This window comes from Chrysochloris asiatica, unplaced genomic scaffold, assembly GCF_000296735.1.
Source record: "Chrysochloris asiatica unplaced genomic scaffold, ChrAsi1.0 scaffold00035, whole genome shotgun sequence".
In the NCBI taxonomy this organism is placed as follows: domain Eukaryota; kingdom Metazoa; phylum Chordata; class Mammalia; order Afrosoricida; family Chrysochloridae; genus Chrysochloris; species Chrysochloris asiatica.
Genome location: NW_006408553.1, coordinates 15860717 through 15884123, shown reverse-complemented (window position 1 = coordinate 15884123; position 23407 = coordinate 15860717). Strand labels below are relative to the sequence as shown.

Here is a 23407-nt window from a genome sequence, read left to right as displayed (position 1 = left end):
AAATAAATAGTTTACTTCATTTTATTTGTGTTGACACATAAGCATGAAAACACATATAAAAAAATAATAAAAACACACTGCCATCAAGTCAATTCTGTATAGACTTCTGAGACTTAATGGGAGCAAATAGTCTCATCTTGCTCCTCTAGAATGGCTAGTGGGTTTGAACCATTGAGATTGTGGTTAGAAGCCCAACACCTAACCCACAGCACCACCAGGGTGCCTTATGAAAACATGGTGGTGGTGGTGGTTTTATGCCATGAAGTCATTTCTGACTCATAGTGACCCTGTTTCTGAGGCTATAAATCTTTACAGTAGCAGAAAACCTCATCTTTTTCCTTTGGAGCAGCTGGTAGTTTGAGTTGCTGACCTTGTAGTTAGTAACCCAACTCATAATCCACTATGCTACCAGACATGCTTATGAAGACCTTGTGGTTCACAGTGCAGTATCTATCCTACAGATCCACCGTGCTCCCTTAACATCCCTTATGATTTGTTAAATCCTTCTGCAGTGTTTCACAGCATTTCTTACACATTAGTGTAAGGAGCACTGGTAACGTAGTGGTTATGAATCAGGCTGTGAACCACAAGGTCAGCAGTTCGAAACTACCAGCTGCTCCGCGGGAGAAAGATGAGGCTTTCTGCTCCCATAAAGATTTACAGCCTCGGAAACCCTGTACAGGGTCGCTATGGGTCGGAACCACTCGACGGCACTTAACAACTTAACAAGTGTGATACCACTGTGCTCTTGTAGTATAGTGGTTATGAGTTGGGCTGCTAACCTCAAGGTCAGCAGTTCAAAACTACCAGCTGTTCCATGGGAGAAAGATGAGGCTTTCTGTTCCCATAAAGTACAAGTGTTGAATTTTACTGTATTTTTTTTTTGGTTTGGTATTACACTTTGTTCTGCTTGGAACAGGGGTGACTGGATTCATCTTTAATCCCTGGCAGGCCACAATGTCTGACATATACTCTATTCTCAACCAATTTAGCTGGTTGAGTGAATCCATAAATGACTGCTGTTTCCCTTAATCTGCTACTCAGAATCAGAGAGGGCTAAAGATGGGGAAGAAGATGCAAATGCAATTCTTCCCCAGCCCAGCCCCCAGCAGAGTGGGAAAGAAAGACCCTGAGCAATGCCCTCCAGAATACAGCATGTGCTCAGTGACTATTGGATGAATGAAAAGGGCTGTGTCTTGGTACCCAGGCCAACACCCAAAGTGTCTCATAGAAGTCACACAACTTTTCCAGACGTACCTGCTGCCCTTCTAGGCCAAGCTGATGTTTCCCTCCGCCACAGAACACTCTGCAGCTATAACACCACTATTCTTTAACACAGCTATAAAAACAAAGTAATTTACCTAATTGGCATTTTTCCCTATTGTTTTTAATTCCCACTTGCCTATGATAATCAAAAGAATTGTCCAAAGCAGACATCTAAAAAGAGAAATGATTGCTTGGAATGCCTGACTTATGCACAGGCTGGGCGCATCAGCTCTGTAATTATTTAGAGATCCTTGAATATGCTTTAGAAGTCCAAAGAGGCTCAGAGAGAGCAACCCATCCTGATCATTGTTAAATGATGCTTAATTCAGTGACACTTATGCATTTGAATCAAACCATGAACTATAGAGCTGGAAAAAAAAAAAGAGAGAGAGAGAATAATTAATTAGGACCATGCTGTTGAGTCTCTTAGATAGATAGTGGTATACATTTCAATAGATAATGCCATTTGTGAGTGAATTTCTGTGATATTTTATCAATGAGACTAGTTAGCACAGTTGATTTAAAGAGAGTGTTAATGGGATCAATGACAAACCCTGCTCCCACTTAGTTCTATAGTTGGGATTTTGGGCTTTTTGTTTTTTTTGCAGGAAAAAAGATAACCGCCACAAGAAAATTGGCAAATTTATGTGCTGGGTAATTACAGTGAGGGGTAAAATAGACTGACTGTCTTAATAGAGATAAGTAGTCATTACCGGGGTGGGGGGGTGAATGTAAAATGTGTGGCATGTACTGTTTGTGGTCCATTTTGGGTGTGTTAATAGTATTACATTCACATACCAAAAACAGCATAGTATTATTTATAATTTTATTGACAGTAGATTTGATGCTTTTAAAGATACAATCTTCAGGCCATCAGAGGGTTTTCCATTAAGCTCAGAAGCTATAATTTTCTATTCTTAGTTCGTGAAGCAACACAGACAAGCCCTAAACTTATAATCCAATATTTATTTTGCAGAGTTGGCATCTTTTCTCCACAGAATAAGCAATCTTATAAATAACAGTTAGGTTCTCAGGCTAGCCCACAAGTATCTATTTAACAAATGAAACACTAGCTGTATTTGCATGAATTCTGTGGCCTTTAAACACGGAGGGGGAAGGCGTGTAATATGAGTGAGAAGGTGAGCATTTCTTTGTTTCCTCTTCTCTTTCAGTGGGTTGAAGCTAGGCCTATGCAAAATTTGATGAGAAACAAAATTTTGTCTCATTCACTCCTTAAACCCCTTTCCCCTAGTTTACAATTCCTTGGCTATATTCACTCTACTTTGGGTTCCCATTTAGAAGTATTCTGCCCTCTGTCATGGGTCCCACAAGCATTCATCATCATTATGCCTCTTCTATACCAAAACTCATTTGTTCAGTGAAACTAATTTTAATTAAATATTAGAAAGAAAATATCTAGGTACAACTAATCTATGTTATGGTGAAAATGATTATTTATAACCATATTAAATCAGCAGTTATTGATTGATATTTTAATAATTGAAATGAAGAGAAGCAGAACGTTTCAAACAATGTATGTGAGATCTGGACCAGGAGTTGTTGTTGTTAAGTGCCGTGGAGTCAGTTGCTACCCATAGCGACCCTGAACAGGGTTTCCGAGGCTATAAATCTTTACGAGAGCAGAAAGGCTCATTTTTCTCCCACGGAGCAGTTTCGAGCTGCTGATCTTGCGGTTCGCAGCCCAATTCGTAACCACTACGCTACCAAACCAGGAGAGGATACCATTTTTAATAGAAGGATTTGCCATTTATCAGGCACATCAACTCTTCTCTGTAAATCTTCCCTCTGGAGGTCTGCTTAATTCAACTCTTAAAAACTGTATTGACATCTAATTACTTTTCCACACGGCTTTCCTCTCTAATATGTCTTAGTAATGCCCATGAATGAGATCATATTTGTAATATCAGCTTCATCTCCATACGCTATACATTATTTTAGAGAAACCAGAAATTATGCATGTGATTACTTTTTCACTCTAGTTCTTTAAAGGCTAAATAGCCCACAAATATCAGTCATGAGCAAACAACCTATAGAGCAGGCGTGAGTCCTAGATCACTATCTTCTTTAACTGTTAAGTTTTAGTTTCTTCATCTATAAAATTAAGATAGTAGAAGAATCCAAATAACTGAGGTGTTTTGAATATTAAATAAGTGAACTTCCAGTGTGGCACTGTAGGAAAAGCACTAGACTGCTAACCACAAAGTTGGCAGATTAAACCTACCATCTGCTCCTCAGAAACCCTGTACAGGGTTGCTATGATTCAGAACTGACTTGACAGGACAGCACTTAACATCAACAACAACAGGGGCTTAATACATAGAAAAAGGTATGTAAATAAGAAGGACTTATATGGCCAAACCTCCTGTTCTTATTTCCCTAGCTCTTAGATGTCCATGTGTTTGCATCAGAGAGTGCAGACTTCCCCATTCTGTATTCACTGTGTCCCTCCCACTATGCATTGACTATCAGTGCAATGGAACATCAGCAGGCATTATAGTGAAGACCTATAATGCAGTACCTCCCACTGGTGCAGCCATGTTGCCACATTCAAGTCTTCCTGAGATTGTCATTCTCCTTCCAGTACATTCATTTTCACAGTAATTCCAACTACCTCCTGTACTATTCTCCACTGCTTTCTAGCATCACAGTATTCTTAATTTTTGGAGAAAATTGTACTCTGTCCCCAAATCTGCGAAGATTAATAGTACAAGGTACATTGACCACAGGGCATGGGGAAATCCATCCAAGTGCAAGAAATTGCATCTGGTCTTAGTTATATAATGCTGCTTTAGCTATATAAGTTCCTGGTGTAGTGCTGCAGGATAATGTCCTGGACGGTAAGGTCAGTTTGAACTGCAAATTTGCTGGTTCAAACCCACCAGTTGCTCCTTGGAAACCCTATACAAGGTCTTTATGAGTCAGAACCACTATGATGGCACTTACTAACAACAAAACAACTAAACCAAAATGCTACAACTGGATAATTTTAACAAACAAAAGTTTATTTCCTTACAGTTCAGGAAGCTAGGAATCTGAATTCAGGTGCTGGTTCTAGGGGAAGTCTTTATCAATTCTGGAGGAAGTTCCTTGTTTCTTATGAGCTCCCGCCCCTATGCAATCTTCATATAATTTGGCATATCTTCTGCCCCTTCTCTCCTCTGCTCACTTGTAAAAAGAGGGTTGTTCTGCCTCATTTGCATAATAAAAACAACTCATTACCAAATGGGATTCTAACCACAGGCATAGATGTTAGTGTTTGCAACACATAATTTTGATGTACACAATTTAATCCATATTATTTCACCCTTGGCTAGCTCCCAAATCCATGCATTTACCACATGCAAAACACATTTACCCTTTCACTTCATTCCAAAAGTTTAAAAGCAACTCCATGTACCAAATCTCATCTTCTAAAACATCTAAATCTAATAAGATTAATACTGAGCAAAATTTCTCTACAAGTAGCCTGTTTCCAAAGTGCAGTGGTCGGATACACAGGTAGACATTTCCACTGAAAATGGAAGAATTTGCAGGGAATGAAATGATAACAATCACCAAGGAAGTTCAAAAGCCTGGGAAATAATTTACATTAGCTCTCAAAGCTTGAAAATAATCCTCTGTTGTCTGAGATGATCTGGGCAATGACCCTTCCCTCAGATTCACCTTCAGTTTTACCTTCCAGGCCCATTACAATGACAACTCTGGCTCTGAATGCCACATTCTCTTAGTTCATCTGAATAAAAGATCCATCTCTTTCATCTTGGCAACCCCACACCCTCAGTTTTGGATGGTGGTTCCATCTCCCTGACACACCTTAATGGCAACTCCATTCATGGATACCAAGTTGGTAAAGATCTGACTTAGTGAAACCTAGGAGATTTTGGCCCCACCCTTTGAAATCCAGGCAACCATTGCCCCACCCATTAAAACCCAGAAGGTGCTGCTTTCTATGTTCCTTCCAATAAATCTGCTGATCTCTGAGCCTCTGTAGGAATGTTTTTTTTCTTTTCTTTTGGCACAGATGTAGCTCCTTTGGCCTGTTTCCTACCTGTAGAAGTCTAAGAGGCAGACAGCATTTTTTCCCCTTAACTCATTCTTTCCTCTTCAGTCTGAGCTGATGAGGTTTTATTTCGTTGTTGTTGTTTTTTCCTCCTTGCTGGTAGCTGCTTAGATCTATCAGCTACAGATTTAAACTTTTTAACAAAAGATTGATTAGTCACAACCTTGGTGAACATCCTAGAACACCTGTCCTTGGTTTACACAACAGGATTTTCAAAATCTTTTTCTATTTTTATTTTTAAATCCATCTCTTTTCTCTTACATTTTACTATAACTGGCAAAGAGAAACCATGTGGCTCTTTTAAGATATTGTTAGAAATATCATCAGACAAGTTCATCATTTAAAACTTACACTTTCTACCAAACATTTGAATACAATTCAAACAAGTTATTTTCCTCTGCATAAAAACCATCACGCTTCCTAAAACCATACCTAAAAGCCCATTGTCTGTTATACTATGTTAGTTTTCAGGTTCCAGTTAAAGAGCTCAAAAAGGAGGCTGCTGACTCATCTGAGCCCTGCTGGAGTAAACTGAAGAGGGTCAGATCTTAGCACTGTGACTTCTATGTTGTACAACTTTCAGCAAGTCAGTTACTATTCCATGGAGTAGATGCTTCCTCTGTATATCAGATAGGATCAATCTCATAGGGTGGATGAGAAGTTTAGCTGAAATAATCTTAGCATAGTGCGTAGCACAGATTATACCTCAGATGAGTGTTAGCAATTATCATGACACAGAAGGCAAGATTGTCCATAAAAAAAGAATGGTACATGGAGTGGATTATAATCATTGTAATGAAGCAAGGTGTATGATTTGTTGGATGTAAAACTGATGATCTGCCCTGTAAACTTTCACTCAATCCACAATAAAAACTTTAAAAAAAGAATTAAACCTATCCTCTGGAGAGCCACCTAAAAGTAGATTTCTGCCCACACTTTATTAGCAGTCCACATTTGTGTTACTACCAAAGCATGAGTAGGAAAGATGGAGGACTTGGAGATAAATAAATTTCAATTTAAATCTGAGAGATGGCAAAGCTGCAGCAGAGCTTTAGTAATGTAAAAAGTTTCAGTAAATGAGCACAAAACCATTCTTCCCACAGCGCTCTCTACTTCTCATCTGAATTCTGTAATTCATTGTATTGGCCACACAGAACTCAGACACAGTTCAGAGCACAGTTCATCCAATCAGGACAATGTCTCCTCAGTTCTGTCCACAGGCAGGCCTTTCTCTGCCTGGACAATATTACAAACCTTTTTAAGGGCTTCCGTAAATGCCCACAGGGTACACCACTCCACAATAAGTCTCAGCCTGAGGCACTGACCTCTAGCTCCCTGGGCCAGCAAATTTAGCTGCCCCAATTAAGTGTCTGGAGTACTCCACTGTACAAGCAGGTCTTCTGCCCAAAGTCTCTCATCTTTATTTGCTCTGTGATCTGGGAAACCCACCACTCTGTCTCATGCTTTGGTTCTGGGTTTGGCCGTTTCTGTTCCTCTGCTAGACCTCTGTTGTCACAGCTTTCTATCCCTGGGTAGAGAAGATTCAATGCATTAAAAACAGACAAAATAGCTTCAGGCTTCTGATAAAATCATCAGAGTAGGATTGTAGAAAACCCCACATATCCCTTCCATCACTTTGGACTTCTTCACCCTGTCCATTTGAGTAGTGCACCCAAAGAACACACTCCACTCCTGGCTCTTCTTTGATGGTACTGAAATGTTGTTGTGTCAACAAATTGATTCCAGCCCATAGCAACCCTATATAGAGTTTCTGAGGAGCATCTTGTGAGCTTGAACCACCAACCTTGTAGTTCAAATGGCTTTGCTGTCTGGCGCATTAACCCACAGCGCCACATCAGGACTCCAGGTAGTGAGAGACCCCCTCCTATTTCCATGTGTATAAAATAATATGGCTCATTTTATACACATGTTAGAGTTCAAAGTTTTTTACAACCACAATTAACTCTGCTAATATGCTTTACAACTGAATCATATTATCCTATCAGTATCTTCTCCCATATTCTCTTGCTCAGTAAAAGAGTCACTTGGTGGAAGTTACAAAGCAGAAGGTTATAAAACACATATTAATTAATTCACCACACTGCAAGAGTATATCCCAAGACTTCCCAAGAGTCAATATGGTCTCTGTTGCTAGAAACCTTAGCTCGATATTAGATAATCTCTTTCTTTTCTTGGTCATTTCTATAAGGACATGAAAATAGATATATAATAATTTCTAACCAGGGCTATACCAATGTTTCACTCTTAGAGATTGTGAAAGCACAGGAAAGGGTCATAACTGTCTTCCTTCATCATCTAAACTAAGGGATATTTCCCAAATACACTACTGTCTTTCATGAAATTATCTATAACTTTTCATCCAAACTACCAAGAGCAAGTAATTTTTAAGACTATAAAAGAAAACAATACAAATCAGTTGCCAGCAAGTTGAAGTCTCCTCCTGGAGAACCCATCTGTATCAAAAGGAGACCTGTGTTCCACTGGACAATTCTGATGATTGTCAGTAACCTCTGGGTGAACTTGAACCTCTAACCTTTTAATTAGCAGACAAGTGATTCAAGCTTTTGTACCACTTTGATTCTATAATAGTTCCCGAATAACTGGGGAAATCTATCTTGCCTTGAGAGAGTTAAAACAATGCACCTTTAACAAATTCAGCCCCTCCCCAATTTAGAGGCCACCTTCCTTTCCCTCCCTGTTCTACAGTTGAGTTTTGAAGGCAAACCCAAGGCAAGCAAAACTTCAGGGTTGCTAGGTAGCTTTACAACTCAGCAGCTGTCTTCAGCACATGCTCAGCTATCAGGACAATAAAATATTGCTCATTCCTTTTACCCCACAACCAATTAGGTCAGCTGTAAATATTAGAATTGCTTGGTAAACATGCAGGGAGATTGTGCTGACTTGTTAATATAAGTGAAAATGTAATTAGATTTATAACACTTTTTTTCCAAACCATAATTTACAACAACAACAACAGAAGAAAAAAAATTCTCTTGCAACCTGCTGAAATATCATTATTAAAATGCACATGAAAAGTCAATTATGCCAGAGGGAGGTATTTAAGAGAAGTGAGTTTCCATACCCTAGGATTACACCGTGGGGATTACATATTTCTTATTTATTTTTTCCCTGAGATCTTTGCTGCTGCCAAATGAAAAGGAACAGATATTTTACTTATTTCACTCTGAAATATTGCTGCAGATAGTGCTAAAAAGTAAACTAAAGAACCTGGCTCCCTAGAAACCTACTCTGTTCTCCTCAAAGCCTCAGGAAAAGCCAAGTAGTCACCATTCTTTTTTATTTATAAGCCTGCCTCTTTTTAAGCAATAGTCGTATTCCTTAAAACATGAGCAAATCAAATTTATTTTCTAACTCTAACTCTGCTTTACGCTCGATTGGAGTAAATTGTTACATGAGATTCTATGGGGAATCCTCATGGAAAGATAAGAAATAACCCCTCAATTTGCTTTAAAATTAAAATGTTAACATTTTAAAATCTAGAGTTTCCTCTACTTTCAGGATCATAGTCAGAACATAGTTCTACCCTCCCACAGGATGGGACAGAGTGACATCAAATTCTTGAGGTTTTAGAGGCACAGGGGCAGTCCTGTGCCTTTCCTAGGCAGGTGGTGAAACCAGAGCAGGGTCTGTAACTCACTAGGTTTTGCCCCTCTCTTGTGCACCAGCCTCTGTGTGTTGAGCAGGCTCTAGCTCCCCTTCAAGAAACTTGTTCGAATCACAGTTCCTATCTTAAACAAGTGGGTTGTTGCCTCACTGCTTTCTGTATTCTTCATAATGAAATACAGGTATTATTACATCTTATCTGCTTTTCAGGTGCCAGTGGGGAAAATCCATTTTTTTAAAAATTAGAAAGCAATTTTTAATAAAAGGAAACTTTAATTTTCAGTTTCAGACTTCTAGGATATTCAGTTTAGATAATGGAAAACAAATTTAATACATATTTTATAGACTCACCAGTGCGTATATTGAAGACAAATTATTCTTTTTGGAAAGATTTTGCTTTGGCATATGAAAGTCAATAAAGTAAATTATATTTACATATTATTGTTATTATTGGTTGTGGAATTGATACTAACTCATGAGTCCTTGTGTGGTACTGTAGGATAATACACTGAATTGCAAGGTCAGTTTGAACCACAAGGTCGATGGTTCAAACACACTAGCCACTCCTTGGAAACCTTATACAGAATCACTATAAGTGATCAATTGCACATAACTCAATTGCACATAACAGCAACAACATAGCAACTGCATGCATGCAAGGTAAAACTGCTCTATAGGGTTTTCAAGGTTATGAACTTTCAGAAGCAGATCTGTAGGTCTTACTTCCAAGAAGCTTCTAGATGGGTTTCAGTTAGTAGTTCACTGTTTAGCTATTTGTGTCACCCAACAAAATCATTTTGGAGCAGTGAAAAATGGGGACTGTTAAACCTTACAGAAGGATTCAAAGTAGTATCTTTCTAGAGGTATGACTGCCATCATGCCTTGTTTTTATGGAGAACAATGTAAATGGTCTCTCAACTAAAAAATGTACACAATTTTTATTTAGTAAATGTACTCATTATGATTAATGCCTTTATACTTTCATTTCATTATAAGTAAAGAGAACATTAATAGGTTTCATTCTCCAAAAATAATTTATGAGATATATTTTTATACTCATTAGCTAGATATACTTAAATGGAAACATTCTGTTTATTTTCAAGTCAGCCAAACCTCGTATGTGGATTTCACACTCTTTCAGGGATAAATACGAATATTCTTGGATATTTACTAGATATCCCTAGGTTTAGCATTTGCCTATAGCGTAGGTATTTCAGATGACAGGGCCATTGATTATGTATTTTCTTTCTTCTCCCTTGTTTTCTGTTTTACTCCTTTGAGAAACTCTTCTGTTGACCAGCATTGGAAACCAGTTTTAAGGGTTGACTCACAGGTGAAAGTTAACTGGCAAGGCTTTTAGGGCCAGGTCATGCATCTGCTTGGACTATGAATTTTCTTCCAAGAACATTTCTTAGCATCTCACTGCCCACAACTCTCCACACCCTGCTCAAATTAACTGATTTCGATCCTGCATCCCTTTAGTTCATTTAGGGACAAGCACCAAGACAGGCAAAAAAAAAAGGTGAATCCAGTAGCATTAAGGCCTTGACCTCTCTATGTGTATCCTGTTGATATTTTATTTTCTTACTAGGTGTGGTGCTGTGGGTTAAGACTGCAAACCCATTTTAACTGCAAGGTCAGAGGTTCTAGCTCACCAGCCGCTCCTCAGAAACCCCATACAGGAAACAACATATGTTGCTGTTGTTGTTGTTCAGTGTTATTGAGTTGGTTCCAACCTCAATAGAGTTTCTGAGGTGTGAGTTTGAGCCGCTGACCATGCGATTTAATCAACCTACTGGTCTAGTACATTATCCTGCAACACACCAAGACTCCATAAGAATATAGTTGAACATAATAAGAAGACGGAAGACAGAAATCATCCTGGGCAACATTGACATTCAAAGTCAAAGGCCATTGTTGTCCTTAGGAGCCATTGAGTCAATTCTGTCTCATAGAGACCCTATGAATAAGGAAGACGTACAGAACAAAAGACTGCCTGGTTCTGGGCCATCATCACCTTTGTTATGCTTGAGCCCGTTGATGCTGCCACTATGTCAGTCCATCTATATCCTTGGTGGTCTTTCTCTTTTTTTCTGACCCTCCACTTTACCAAGCATGATGTTCTCCTCCAGGATGGGTCCTTCCTGACAACATATCCAAAGTATAAGGGACCCAGTCTCACCATTCTGGCTTTTAAGGAGGTTTCTGGATGTACTTCTTCCAAAACAGATTTTTTTGTTCTTCTGGAAGTTGAGGGAACTTTTCATTTTCTTCTCCAAAACAATAACTCATATGCATCAATTATTCTATGGTCTTTTTTATTCATTGTCCAACTTTCACATGCATATGAGGCTAATGAAGATACCATGGCTGGGTCAGCTGCACCTTGATCCTCAAATTGGTATCTTTAACTCTTCAAGACTTTCAAAAGGTATTATGTAATAGATTTACCTAATGCAATACATCCTTTGATTTCTTGACAGTTGCTTCCATGAGTGTTGATAGTATATCCAAGCAAAATAAAGTCTTTGACAACTTCAATTATTATTATTTATTTTTATTTTTTTTGCAATCATCATGATGTAATTTATTGCTACAAGGATGAGGATTTTTCTTTTCTTTAAATTGAGGTATAATACATACTGAAGGCTATGGTCTTTGTTTTTCATCAATAAGGATATTAAATCCTCTTCACTTTCAGCAAGTAAGGTTGTATCATCTGCATATCTCAGGTTGTTTATAAGTCTTCCTCCAATCCTGGTGTCATGTTCTTCATATAATTCAGTTTTTCAGATTATTTGCTCAGCATGCAGATTGAATAAGTATGGTAAAATAATACAGCTTTGACAAACCTCTCTTCTGATTTTAAAACATTCAATATCCTGTTGTTCTGTTCAAGCAACTGCCTCTTGGTCTATGTACAGCTTCCTGAGGAGCACAATTAAGTATCTAAAATCCCCATTTTTCACAATGTTATCCATAGCTTTTTATGATTAACACAATTGAAAAGCTTTGTGTAGTCAATAAAACACAAGTAAACATCTTTCCTGTATTCTCTATTTTCAGACAATATCCATCTGACATCAGTAATGGTATCCTTTGTTCTACATCATTGTCTGAATCTGGCTCAAACCTCTGGCAGTTTCCTGTCAATGTGTTCTTGCAGGCATTTTTTATTCATCTTCAGCAATATTTTACTTGCATGTGATAGTAATGATATTGTTTGATGATTTCCACATTCCATTGGGTCACCCCTTTTTGGAATGGGTACAAATATGGATGTCTTCTAATCTCTTGGCCAGGTAGCTGTCCTCTGAATTTCTTGACATAGGTGAGTGAGTGCCTCTAATTCTGAATCAGTTTGTTGCAAGATTTCAATTTATATTCCACCTATTTCCATAGTGTTGTTCTTTGCCAATACCTTCAGTTCATGTTTGGCTTCTTCCTTCCATACCATTAGCTCGTGATCATATGCTACCTCTTGAAATGATTGAACATCGACCATATCTTTAGATACAGCGAATCTGTACTCCTTCCATCTTTTTCTGAGGCTTTCTATATCATCAATATGTTGCAAGTCTAGCCTTGAGTTTTCTTTCTTCAGTTCTTTTAGTTTGATAAGTGCTGAGCATGTTCTCCTGTTTTGGTTTTTTAACTCCATTTCTTTGCACATGTCATTATTATACTTGACTCTGCCTTCTTGGTCTTCCCTTTGGAATTTTCTGTTCAACTCTTTACCTCTTCATATCATGTGACTTTTCTAAGTGTTTAGAGTTGTTTGGGCCCAGGAAGAATAAGATGGACAAAAAAGTCAATAAATAGATAAATATAACGAAAACACATGTTGTCACAATCTTTGTAAGATTACAGTCTTTAATGACCCTGATAATATTATTCCTCCTGAAGGATTTTCTGGAGTCCTGGTGTGGCGCTGTGGTCTAATGCATCAGACTGCAAAGTCATTTGAACTGCAAGGTCAATGGTTCAAGCTCAACAGCTGTTCCTTGGAAACCCTATACAGGGTCACTATGGGTCAGAATCGACTCGACAGCACTTAACAATAACAACCCTTCCATCTAGCATCTTCTTGTGGGAGGTTACAGGAAAATAATTCCTAATCTACCACTCTCACTAGCTATACTCAGCTCCACCTCCAGATTGGTGGAGAGGTCTCAAGTTTTCTTTGCCTTCCCTATCCTTTACTTGCCATTTTACTATTCACTGAACCCTGCTTGTCATAGCATTTTCTTAGGTATAAATACCAAATAAAAATTTCTGTAGAGTAGAATAAGATATAAAACTAATTCACAATGTAGGGAAGTATGTAGGTACAGTTATTAAAATTTCAGGGGACTGAAGGAGGTGTCTTCAAACTCCCTCCTAATCGCTGATCTAATATGACTCCTGCTTGCCTTGTTTTTTGCACATTCACAGTATATAAGGCTGGGTCTTAAAGATGGAGTGTGTTTCACTGATTTAGAACGGGAGTGAGAAGAAAGAGAAGAGAAGGGACAGTATTCGAAAACATTTTCCCTATGGCAAGTTTCATAATAAACTTTATTCTATCTCCTAATTGTAATATAAAGCAATGGACCTAACCTGGTCTATGAACTACTGAGACTTAAGCTAGTTACCTGGGTAAGAGTTAAAAGAATCAAGTGTACAAGCTGTGAGAGAACTTTCTGTTCTAAATTCAATTTCTCGAAATGTTTTTTTTCTGCTTTATTCCCACATGTTTTGAATCTTCTCACTTATTTCATCTCCAATTCAAATCCTAATCTGAGTTGCCATCTTCTCTTCTTAGGTACTGCTGCATAAGCTTCTGAGTCATTCGCTCAACATCTACCTTTGTCCCTTCTTACCCATTCTTGTACTACAGTTAGAGTGATGTATCAACATTTTTAAATGAAAGTATCACCTTTCTCAATGGTTTTAAGTGCTCTTAGGAATGAGATCAATATCCTTAATTTCACCATCTGTTTCTCACAAAAGTCTTCTGAATTCAAAGTACCTACATTATTAGCCTCCATTTCTCCAATACACACTATGCTTCTTTTCCTGTCATGATCTATTGCTATACCAAGCATGTACTTCCCTCCCCATCATTGCCTAGTAAAATCTTACAATGTTCCTCAAGTACTCTAAAACTCAACTCAAAAAAATGGATTACCAAGATGCAAATGTCTTTGTACATCCCAAAAGAGATCCAGCTTCTCATTTTATGAAGCGATGATTCCTTTCAAATGAAAATGTGACTTTCATATACTCTTTTATAATGGTGATTTACAAACAAAATACACATATTATAATTAATGTCCAGAGAAACCCTTTTAAACTAAAGCAAGAAAAGATCATTTCTAATATAAGGAATCAGGAACAACAAAGAAGAAAGGGCTACCAGTCTTTGGGTGAGACTGGAACCAAGAATTAGAAATCTATGTGTACTGAAGTAGCAAGTTCTCAAGTTCATAGTGTTATTGGATCATATGCTCAAATACCTCAGGTTCATATTCTACAATAAATGGTCTTTTTTTCTTTACTTCTGTGTGTGATAACAGATGGCTGTTCCAGTACTACAAACTGGGTAACTGACTGTCCAGTATCTCAGTTTCCTCTTATATGAAGAGAATGTCTGATGGGTTCAGCTTGATTCAGGTTTCCATATCCAGTATAATATCCAGAAAAGTGGAGCTATGCAAATAAAACTTGCAGCTAAATCTTGAGGGTAGGTAATGAGTCAGTCTTCAGAAAGTAAAATGGTTCAGTTATGAGCTTGGTAGAAATTTCACAGGATTCACTCTGGATAATACCAAGAATCAAGATTGCAATAAAAAAAAGCACACTTTAAAATATAGGTCAGATATTATGCCATGGCTCTATGGGATATACAGTAGTAGTGAACATGTGAGGACTTAGTGAAACAGCAAATCTAACCTCAAGGAATATGCATCTGATATGCAAAAAGAATTACCCATTATTTGTAAAATGAAGTAAATAAATGCACTGTACATTTTAATCTAATACTTGATGAGTGCCTTTCATGTGTATTATGCTTTTAGATTCTTAGTTGGAAAAGTCTGTTGAGTGAAGGGTCAGTGATTTTGCTAGACATGAGAAAAATTAATAAAGTTAGCAAGGAAGGCTTCCTGCAGGCGGCAGATCTACAGCTGCATTTGAAAAGCCAAATGCTTTAGCAAGTAGTATGCTGTGATTTTCAGAAATAACAAATAATAAAATCAAAGCAAAAATGATGGAAGGAAAATGCAAGTTGACTTTCCCTCGAAGGAAATTTACCTGGTAACAGGTACATAGTCAAGACTTGGCTCAGGTTACCTTCTCAATTGTTCTTTGAATTACACCCAAAAATGATCACTGTAAGGATGAATTTATGACTCAGATATTTGTTACATTTTAATAAGTGTTGAAAACTTAGATGTTATTCTCTGCAGCTGCCAATCAAGTACCCCCATAAAAGCAAGACAAACACAACAATAAATGCTCAGCACTCCAGTGTTCAGCTTCACTGAGAGAATCCACTGCAGGCTTTATGAATGTGTGAGACTGAATATACAGAAGCTTGGGAAAAGGTCAACGGTATTTTTGGAGCAATAAATCAAGTAAGGAAAGATTTGCATTTTGGCTGTATAACATACAGGACTGGATTAGAGAAAGAATACTTTGAAGTAATATTTCTCTGCTGACTTGTTTTATTAGCTTCCTTTAAACATGTTACATTATTGCTTATAGAATTTCATTTACTCGGATTGGCAGCTTGATAAATACGTCTATAGGCAATGATTTGGATTGCTCTGGGCATTAATATTATTAAAATCTGTCACAAGGAAATGTCTGAAAGATGACTTACTGTAAAGATTACAGCATGAAATAAATCATCCAGCGGTATTTGTTTCCATTTATGGCCTCTTGGAGCTGAGTCAATCCCTTTTTATGTTGCATTATTTTTCAAGTTTTTATAGTCTTATGTTATATATTACTGTCAGAAATGAACAGATGGGGTGTCGAACATGAGCTTTCTGAATAATTCCCACCCTCCAGTTATTTGTATGAAGGACAAGTGCAAAACTGAGTTCTCTAGCAAAAAGGAGAGAAGAAGATCTGGGGAAGCTGCTGTTGAGGAAAGGGATCCCTTTGTCAGATTGTTTAGGCCAATTCTACCAGCTGGTTGGAATTCCTGACTGGCAATCACCCTATTTGGGTTTCAAGCAAGAGATAAGGTGACTACATTCTGTGCGGGTGAGAAACAAACACAGTTTTCAGATGCTAATTATTTGAATGGCTCTAGCTGAAACCACCTCCACATTTGGAGGGGGATACTTCATATTATCCCCTGCCTAAAAAGTTGAGAAATTTAAAAAGGAAAAAGGTAGAAAAAAAAAGACACTCAAAAAGAATTTAATAGTCTGTGTGAGTGACTGATGTGCAAACATCCCGTGGGGAAGCACAAAGGAGTATGTACAATCAGAAAGGTTCTGCAGTATCATTAGAGTTAATATTAAAAGAATGAAAAGAAGTCTCCATGGAGGTTTTCAACACCTGGTGGAGGAAGCAGGAACAGAGGTCTCCAAGGCCTTGTACACATCCTAGCATGGTGTGCCCTGGGAAGTCTTTCATTGTCTCTCTGATGATGACAAGGAGTTGCCTCATTGTTACATGAAAACCTCTTAGAGGCCTGAGTCTTTGTCACTATTTGAGAAGAAAAGAAAATCAATTCACTAAAATGCCAGCTAACTTGTTAAGAGAACCAAAACCAAACCCACTGCCATTAAGTGATTCCAATACGCAGCGACCTTATAAAGGGTTTCTGAAACTAGATCCTACAGGAACAGACAGCCTCATCTTTCTCCCATGAAGTGGTTGGTGGGTTTGAAGTGCAGACCTTTGGCTAGCAGTCCAATGCTTAGTCCACAGTGCAACAAGGGCTCATTGCCATCCCAAAACCAACCAAACTCACTGTCAAGTCAATTCCAATTTGACTTGGATCTCCAAGGTTATAAATCTTTATGGAAGTAGAAAGCCTCATTTTCCTTCATGGAGCAACTAGTGGATTTAAATTGCTGAATTTGTGGTTAGCAGTCCATTGCTTATTGTACAGCACCACCTGGGCTCCATCCTTCTGGAAAGGCCCATATAAAGGCAGACATTGAGCAATTACAACAAAAATAGGCAGAGCTGAGGATGGCTAATTTATCACAGGCAAAGTTGCCAGCTTTTCCCCCTTTCATGTTAGATCTCACTTTCTAGCAGCAAAAAAAAGTTTACTGTCCTTAACCTGGTAAAAGTGCACAAAAGGTTGAATTTCAGATAGATGGTGAGCTAAAGCTAACTACTTTTGAAGAGCTGGAATTTCTTAAAGAGTATCACATTGATCTTGTTAAGTACCTTCTAGTCAGTTCCAATTCATAGTGAGACCCTTTGTGAATCAGAATGAAACACTTCCTGGTTCTGTGCCATCCCACAACTGTTGCTGTATTTAACCCATCATTGCAGCCACGGTGTCAGTCCACCTCATCAATGGGCATCTTCTTTTTTCTCTGACCCTCTATTTTTCAAAGCATGATGTCCTTCTCCAGGGAGTGGTCCTTCCTGTTAATACATCCAAAGTATGTAAGTATGTCAGTTTGAGGACTAAGGTGTGCCTGACCCAAGCCATGGTATTTTCAATAGCATCATATACATGTGAAAGTTGAACAAAGAATAAAGAAGAATAGAAAAATTGATGCATTTGGGTTATGGTGTTGGAGGGCAAGATTAAAAATACCATGAACTGCAAAAAACAAAACAAATCTGTGTTGGAAGATGCAAAGTCAGAATGTTCCTTAGAAGCCAGGATGACCAGACTTCATCTCTCATACTTTGGATATATTATCAGAAGGAACTAATCCCTGGAGGACATCATGCTTGGTAAAGTTGGAGGGTCAGCGTAAAAGAGGGACATACCCAATGAGATAGATTGACACAGTGGCAGCACCAATGGGCTCAAATGTAGCAACTATTGTGAGGTTGGCACAGGACAAGGCAGTGTTTCGTTCTGAGTTGGTACCAACTCAATGGCACCTAACAATAACAACAACATGTTAGACAAAGTCTCATAATCCTCACTTTTAAGGTGCATTCTGACCATACGCCTTTCTAAATAGATTTGTTCATTTCTCTGGTAGTTCATGGTATATTTACTATTCTTCACCAATACCATAATTTAAATGCCTCTATTCTTCTCAGATCTTCCTTATTCAGTACAGTTTTCACATGCATGTGAGGTGACTGAAAATGTCATGCTAAGAAACATAAATCTGATCTTCTCTTGCCCTCTCCCTTTATCTCCCACTGTCCTTAGTTCCCAGGATCATTTGCAGAAACCCCTCCCCACCACACACACACACACACACACACACACACACGCACACGCACACGCACACGCACGCACACACACATCAGTTGACAATGCTGACTGCCCAGCACCAGAGATTGATAGAGCTATAGTTTTATAAATCTTAAATGTTGCATCTATATGAAGAATATATTCTTTTTCTATTCCTTCCCTCCTTCCTTTCTTTATGCATTCTTGCTTCCCCAGAGATTTACTGCTTAAGTTTTCAAAGTTCTTAGCCTCTTTTGAATGAATGTCCTGATGTCTATGTTTCTGTGTAGTGGCTATTTTGTTCATGAGGTCATGAGTCACCTAAGGCAAGTGAGTTACCTTTCCTACATTCTGAAAACTCAGTGTGGATCTACCTTTTTTGTTTGTCCAGTTGCATCAAAGTGAGAACACTTGAATCGCATCAATTTCTCCATCAGTCCATGACCTATCACACAACCAAGAAGAGAAGTGTGGCACTAAACTTGAACTGAACTCTCCTACTAAATGGCAGTTGCATAATTTCTCTAGGCTAAATTCATTATCTGCAAAATTAGAAAGGGAATAAGACATTATGATCATCTGAAAGTCCTTCAAGCTTTAGGTTCTCACTGGCTACTTTACCACTGGCATGTCATAGTAACCTCAGAGTAACGGCTGTCTACTTGTAGTACTTCTTACCTGCTGAGTGAGAACCTTGCTGATGGCAGACATCACATATTCTTCTCTCACCAGACCTAAGATAATGCAGTTTATAAATTCTCTTCTTTATTTGCTATCATACATTCACTAAAACCAATAGACTATTCATTAAACTATTTTAAAGGTGTGTATGTGAAGGAGCTCTGGTAGCGTAGTGGTTATGAATCGGGCTGTGAACCGCAAGGTCAGCAGTTCGAAACTACCAGCTGTACTGCGGGAGAAAGATGAGGCTTTGTGTTCCTGTAAAGATTTACAGCCTCGGAAACCCTGCACAGAGTCTCTATGAGTCGGAACCGACTCCACCACACATAACCACCACCACCATGTGTGTTGTATTGTAGTGTAGGGTTGGAAAGAAATGCAAGTTTGACCCAGAGTGACTGGATATAATAAAATTTCACAGTAATGTCTAATTGCTACTACCCACCTCTTTATTATTAATTCCACAATTCTAGCACATAAAATAACTTAATCATTTTCTGAATTTGCATGACTAATGGTGTGAGTTCTGATAGAATAAGGATAAGTTTCATAATTAGGTTTTGCTGGGAACTTGTGCAAACCAGTCTATTTATAATTTGGTCAGCTTCTGATTTTTAATGAGGGCACTGAGAGTGACTGAGGCCTCTGGCAGCACTCACCTCATGTTTTAATTACTCACAGTAATTCTGACAATTACACCCATGTCATAAATTACATCATAATGACCCATAAAGAACATATATTTAATTACTGAAGGGGGAGTTCTCAGGTTAAGCAGGTAGATGGAAAGTATCAACATGTGAACCATATTTGAAAACTGAGCTCCCTGACTTGGAAGTACTAATCTCTAATACTTGAATATAGAGAATAAGTAAAGCTATTACTGAATTTCTGGATTTATCTCTGTAACGTAAAAGATCTAGGAAGGTAGTTCCTGTTGTTACAATAAGAAACAACAACAACAAAAAAAAACCTGAGAAATCTTTAAATGAAAGACTTTTCTTGGTCTTAGAGAACTGAGGTTGCAGAACTGATTTTGCACCACAAAATCTAGAGAAAGGCAAATCCAGACTAACAGCAGAAATCCTCTTAACTGGAGAAGAAGCTGCTGAGTCACAAACCAGTGGGTGTGGACTCCGGTGTGGAAAACTCCTGAGGAAAGTAATCTTATTGGGGGGAACTCTATACTTTCATTTGCTTGACCTCCATAAATTCCAACAGGTTTCACAATGAAGAAACCCAAAAAGATATCCTCTCAGTGGTTTTAGCGGAGGATGAAGAAGAATAAACATTGTTATTAAAACTACACATAAAAGATTCCCCGTAACAAAGGTTTATTCTCCACCGTAATTGCCTCAGTCCATTTGTAACAATGCTTCCTCTCAGTCTTCCTCTGGGATCCTGGTCAGGGGCTCTAGGACAAGTACTGGACTGCTAACTGAAATGTCAATGGTTCAAACCCACCACCCATTTCTCAGAAACCCTATACATGGTCACTATGAGTTGGAGCTGACTGGACAACACTTAATAACAGCTCCCTTTAGCCTTTCTGTTTTACCTAAGAAACAACTATGGCACAACTCCAAGACACAGGGCCACTAGAAAACACTGATATTTAATCATAAAATTACAGAATCTATTCCTTCTTCATCCATTACCATCATATAAACACAGCTCCAGTAAAATAACAACAGATTACAGTTAAAAGAGCTGCAAGGTGCAGACTATTTAAGAAGGAGTTTTAGGAATCCAAAGACAACAGAAGAAACAAAAACAAGGACACAAAGGAATTTAAAGTCTCTGGAAACTACAGCTACAGCAAATGTTAAATACAGCAGAATTCGTAGCCAGTTTAACATAAAACGCCACAAAAATTGCCTATTTACTTCAATTTATATTATCAGATATACCTGTTCCTTTTTTAACAACGGTCAAAAAATATTGTAAAAAATGCTAAAAATAAAGAAAACAAACAAACAAAAAACAGTCCAAACACACAAAGCAAGCAAGCATCAGAACCATATTGATGTGATATTAATTTTACAATGATCAAACAGAAAAAAATAAGTACTGGACTGCTAACTACAAGGTCAGGATTTCAAAGCCACCAGTAGCTCCTCAGAAATCGGATACAGGGTCTCTGTGAGTTGGAACTGACTAATCAGCACTTAAAAACAACCAAGATCGATACCTTATTCTACCAGAACAAGTAAACAACATGCAAGATCATATAAGTAATGTAAGCAAAGAGATGGAAACTCTAAGAAATAGCAAAAGGAAATTCTAGGCAGAAACAACACTGTCATAGAAATGATAAAATGTTTGTAATGGACTCTCCAGGGAACTGGACAGACATGAACAAAGAAATAAGTGAAATTTGATTATATAAATTTCAAAAACTGATACCAAAAAGGAAAAAGGAAGAAAACTGAGCAGAATATTCAAGAAATGTAGGACAATTTCAATCAATTATAACATATACACAATTAAAAAGAGAAGGAAAAGAAATGAAGCAGAACAAATATTTGAGATAATAATAACTGAGACTGTTCCAAAATTTATTAAATACACCAGACCACAGTTCTAGGAAGCTCAGAGAACACCAAGCAGAAGACATACCAGAAAAAAATCTAGTTAGGTATAGGACACTTCAATTGCTACCAAACAGACAAAGATAATCTTGAAAACATCCATAGATAAATATGAAGAAAAGGAGATAAATAATTGCAGTGAAGTTATCAACTGAAACCATGCTATCAAAGGAGAGCAACGTAAAATATTAAAAATATTGAAAAACCAAAAAATAAAGAAAATCAACCAACCGAAAAGAAAAAAACACACACACACACAAAAAAACCCCAGTCTTACTTATAAAGTGCTACTATAGTAGAACCACCATAAATAGGTGGAATAGAAGTTCAGAATCCAGGACTCTGGCTGTAGGGAAAAGCTTTCTCTCTGACAACTCTAGAGGGAGGTCCTCATCTCCTCTGAGCTTCTGTGCCTTGACAATCTTCATGTAGTTTGGCATCTATCATTCCTATCTCTGCTTTTCTGGGTGTTTATCTCTTTTCAATCTCAAAAGAGATTGACTCAAAATACAACACCCCACACTAATCCTACCTCATTAACATACCAAAGACAACTCATTACAAAAAACGGGATGTGACCCTATGCCTTGTTGTTGTTGTTGTATGCCGTTGAGTTCATTTCAACTCATAATGACCCTGTATAGGGTTTCCAAGAGTGGCTGGTGGGTTTAAAACATGGACCTTGTGGTTAGCTGTCCAGTGCCTGTCCTACAGTGCAGCACAGCAAAACACAAGTCAAACCACAACAACCACCAGCTTTGAATTTTATATCCAGAAAAAAAAACTCCTCAAAAGTAAGGTGAAATTTAGACAAGCAAAAACACAGAGAATTCGAATTATTGCCAGAAGACCTAACCTGATAAAAATGCTAAAAGTTCTTCAGGAAGAAGAAGAATGACATTAACCAGAAACTTAAATCTGTATAAAGAAATGAAGAGTATCAGAGAAGAAATAAATAAATATAAAATCTATTTTCTTATTTTATCTAAAATATAACTGTTTAAAATATGAATAAGAACATAGTATGGGTGATTATAACATGTTATTGTTGTTGTTGTTGTTGTTGTCGTTAAGTGCTGTTGAGTCAGATTCCAACCCATAGCTACCCTGTATAGGGTTTCCAAGGAGCAGCTGGTGAACTTGAACCACAGGCCTCCTGGTCCAAATGGATTTTGCCATCTAGCACTTTAACCAACAGTGCCACACCAGGATTGTAACATGTGGATAAGTAAAATCAGTGACAGCAATGGCATAGGGACGGACAGGAGCAAAATGTTGGTTGTTGTTGTTATTAAGTGCCATTGAGTTGGTTCTGACTCATAGCAACCCTGTATAGGGCTTCAAAGGAACAGCTGGTGGGTTTGAACCATTGACCTTGTGGTAAGCAGTCCAAAGCTTATCTTACAGTGCTACAACAGGACATAGTAACTATTAAAAGGAAACTGAAGTACACAGACCTGGTATAATAATATTTGAAATGGATATCTTGTTGTTAGGTAATACAGCAATGCTATGTTATGTCAGAAAGAAACGTTGCCTTATCCTGCAACATCCTCACAATTGTTGTGTTTGAGCCCACTGCGTCAATCCATTTCGTTGGAGGTCTTCCCCTTCTTTTCTGACCCTCTGCTGTCCCAAGTGTGATGTCCTTTTCTAGAGGGTTGTCCCTCCTAATAACTTGTTCAAAGTAGGTGGGACAAAGTCTCAACATCCTTACTTCTAAGAAGCAGTCTGGCTGTACTTCCTCAAAGACAGATTTGTTCT

At 38.0% G+C, this 23407-nt stretch overlaps 1 protein-coding gene across 1 annotated transcript in view; it reads left to right on the top strand.

Moving 5' to 3' along the window:
- The window catches only part of LOC102837799 (potassium channel subfamily U member 1-like), a 285478-nt gene that overhangs the window by 169572 nt on the left and 92499 nt on the right, over positions 1-23407 (top strand). Inside the window, 1 exon segment of the mRNA XM_006859999.1 lies at positions 1965-1983. Within this exon segment, the coding sequence (XP_006860061.1) occupies positions 1965-1983 (19 nt within the window).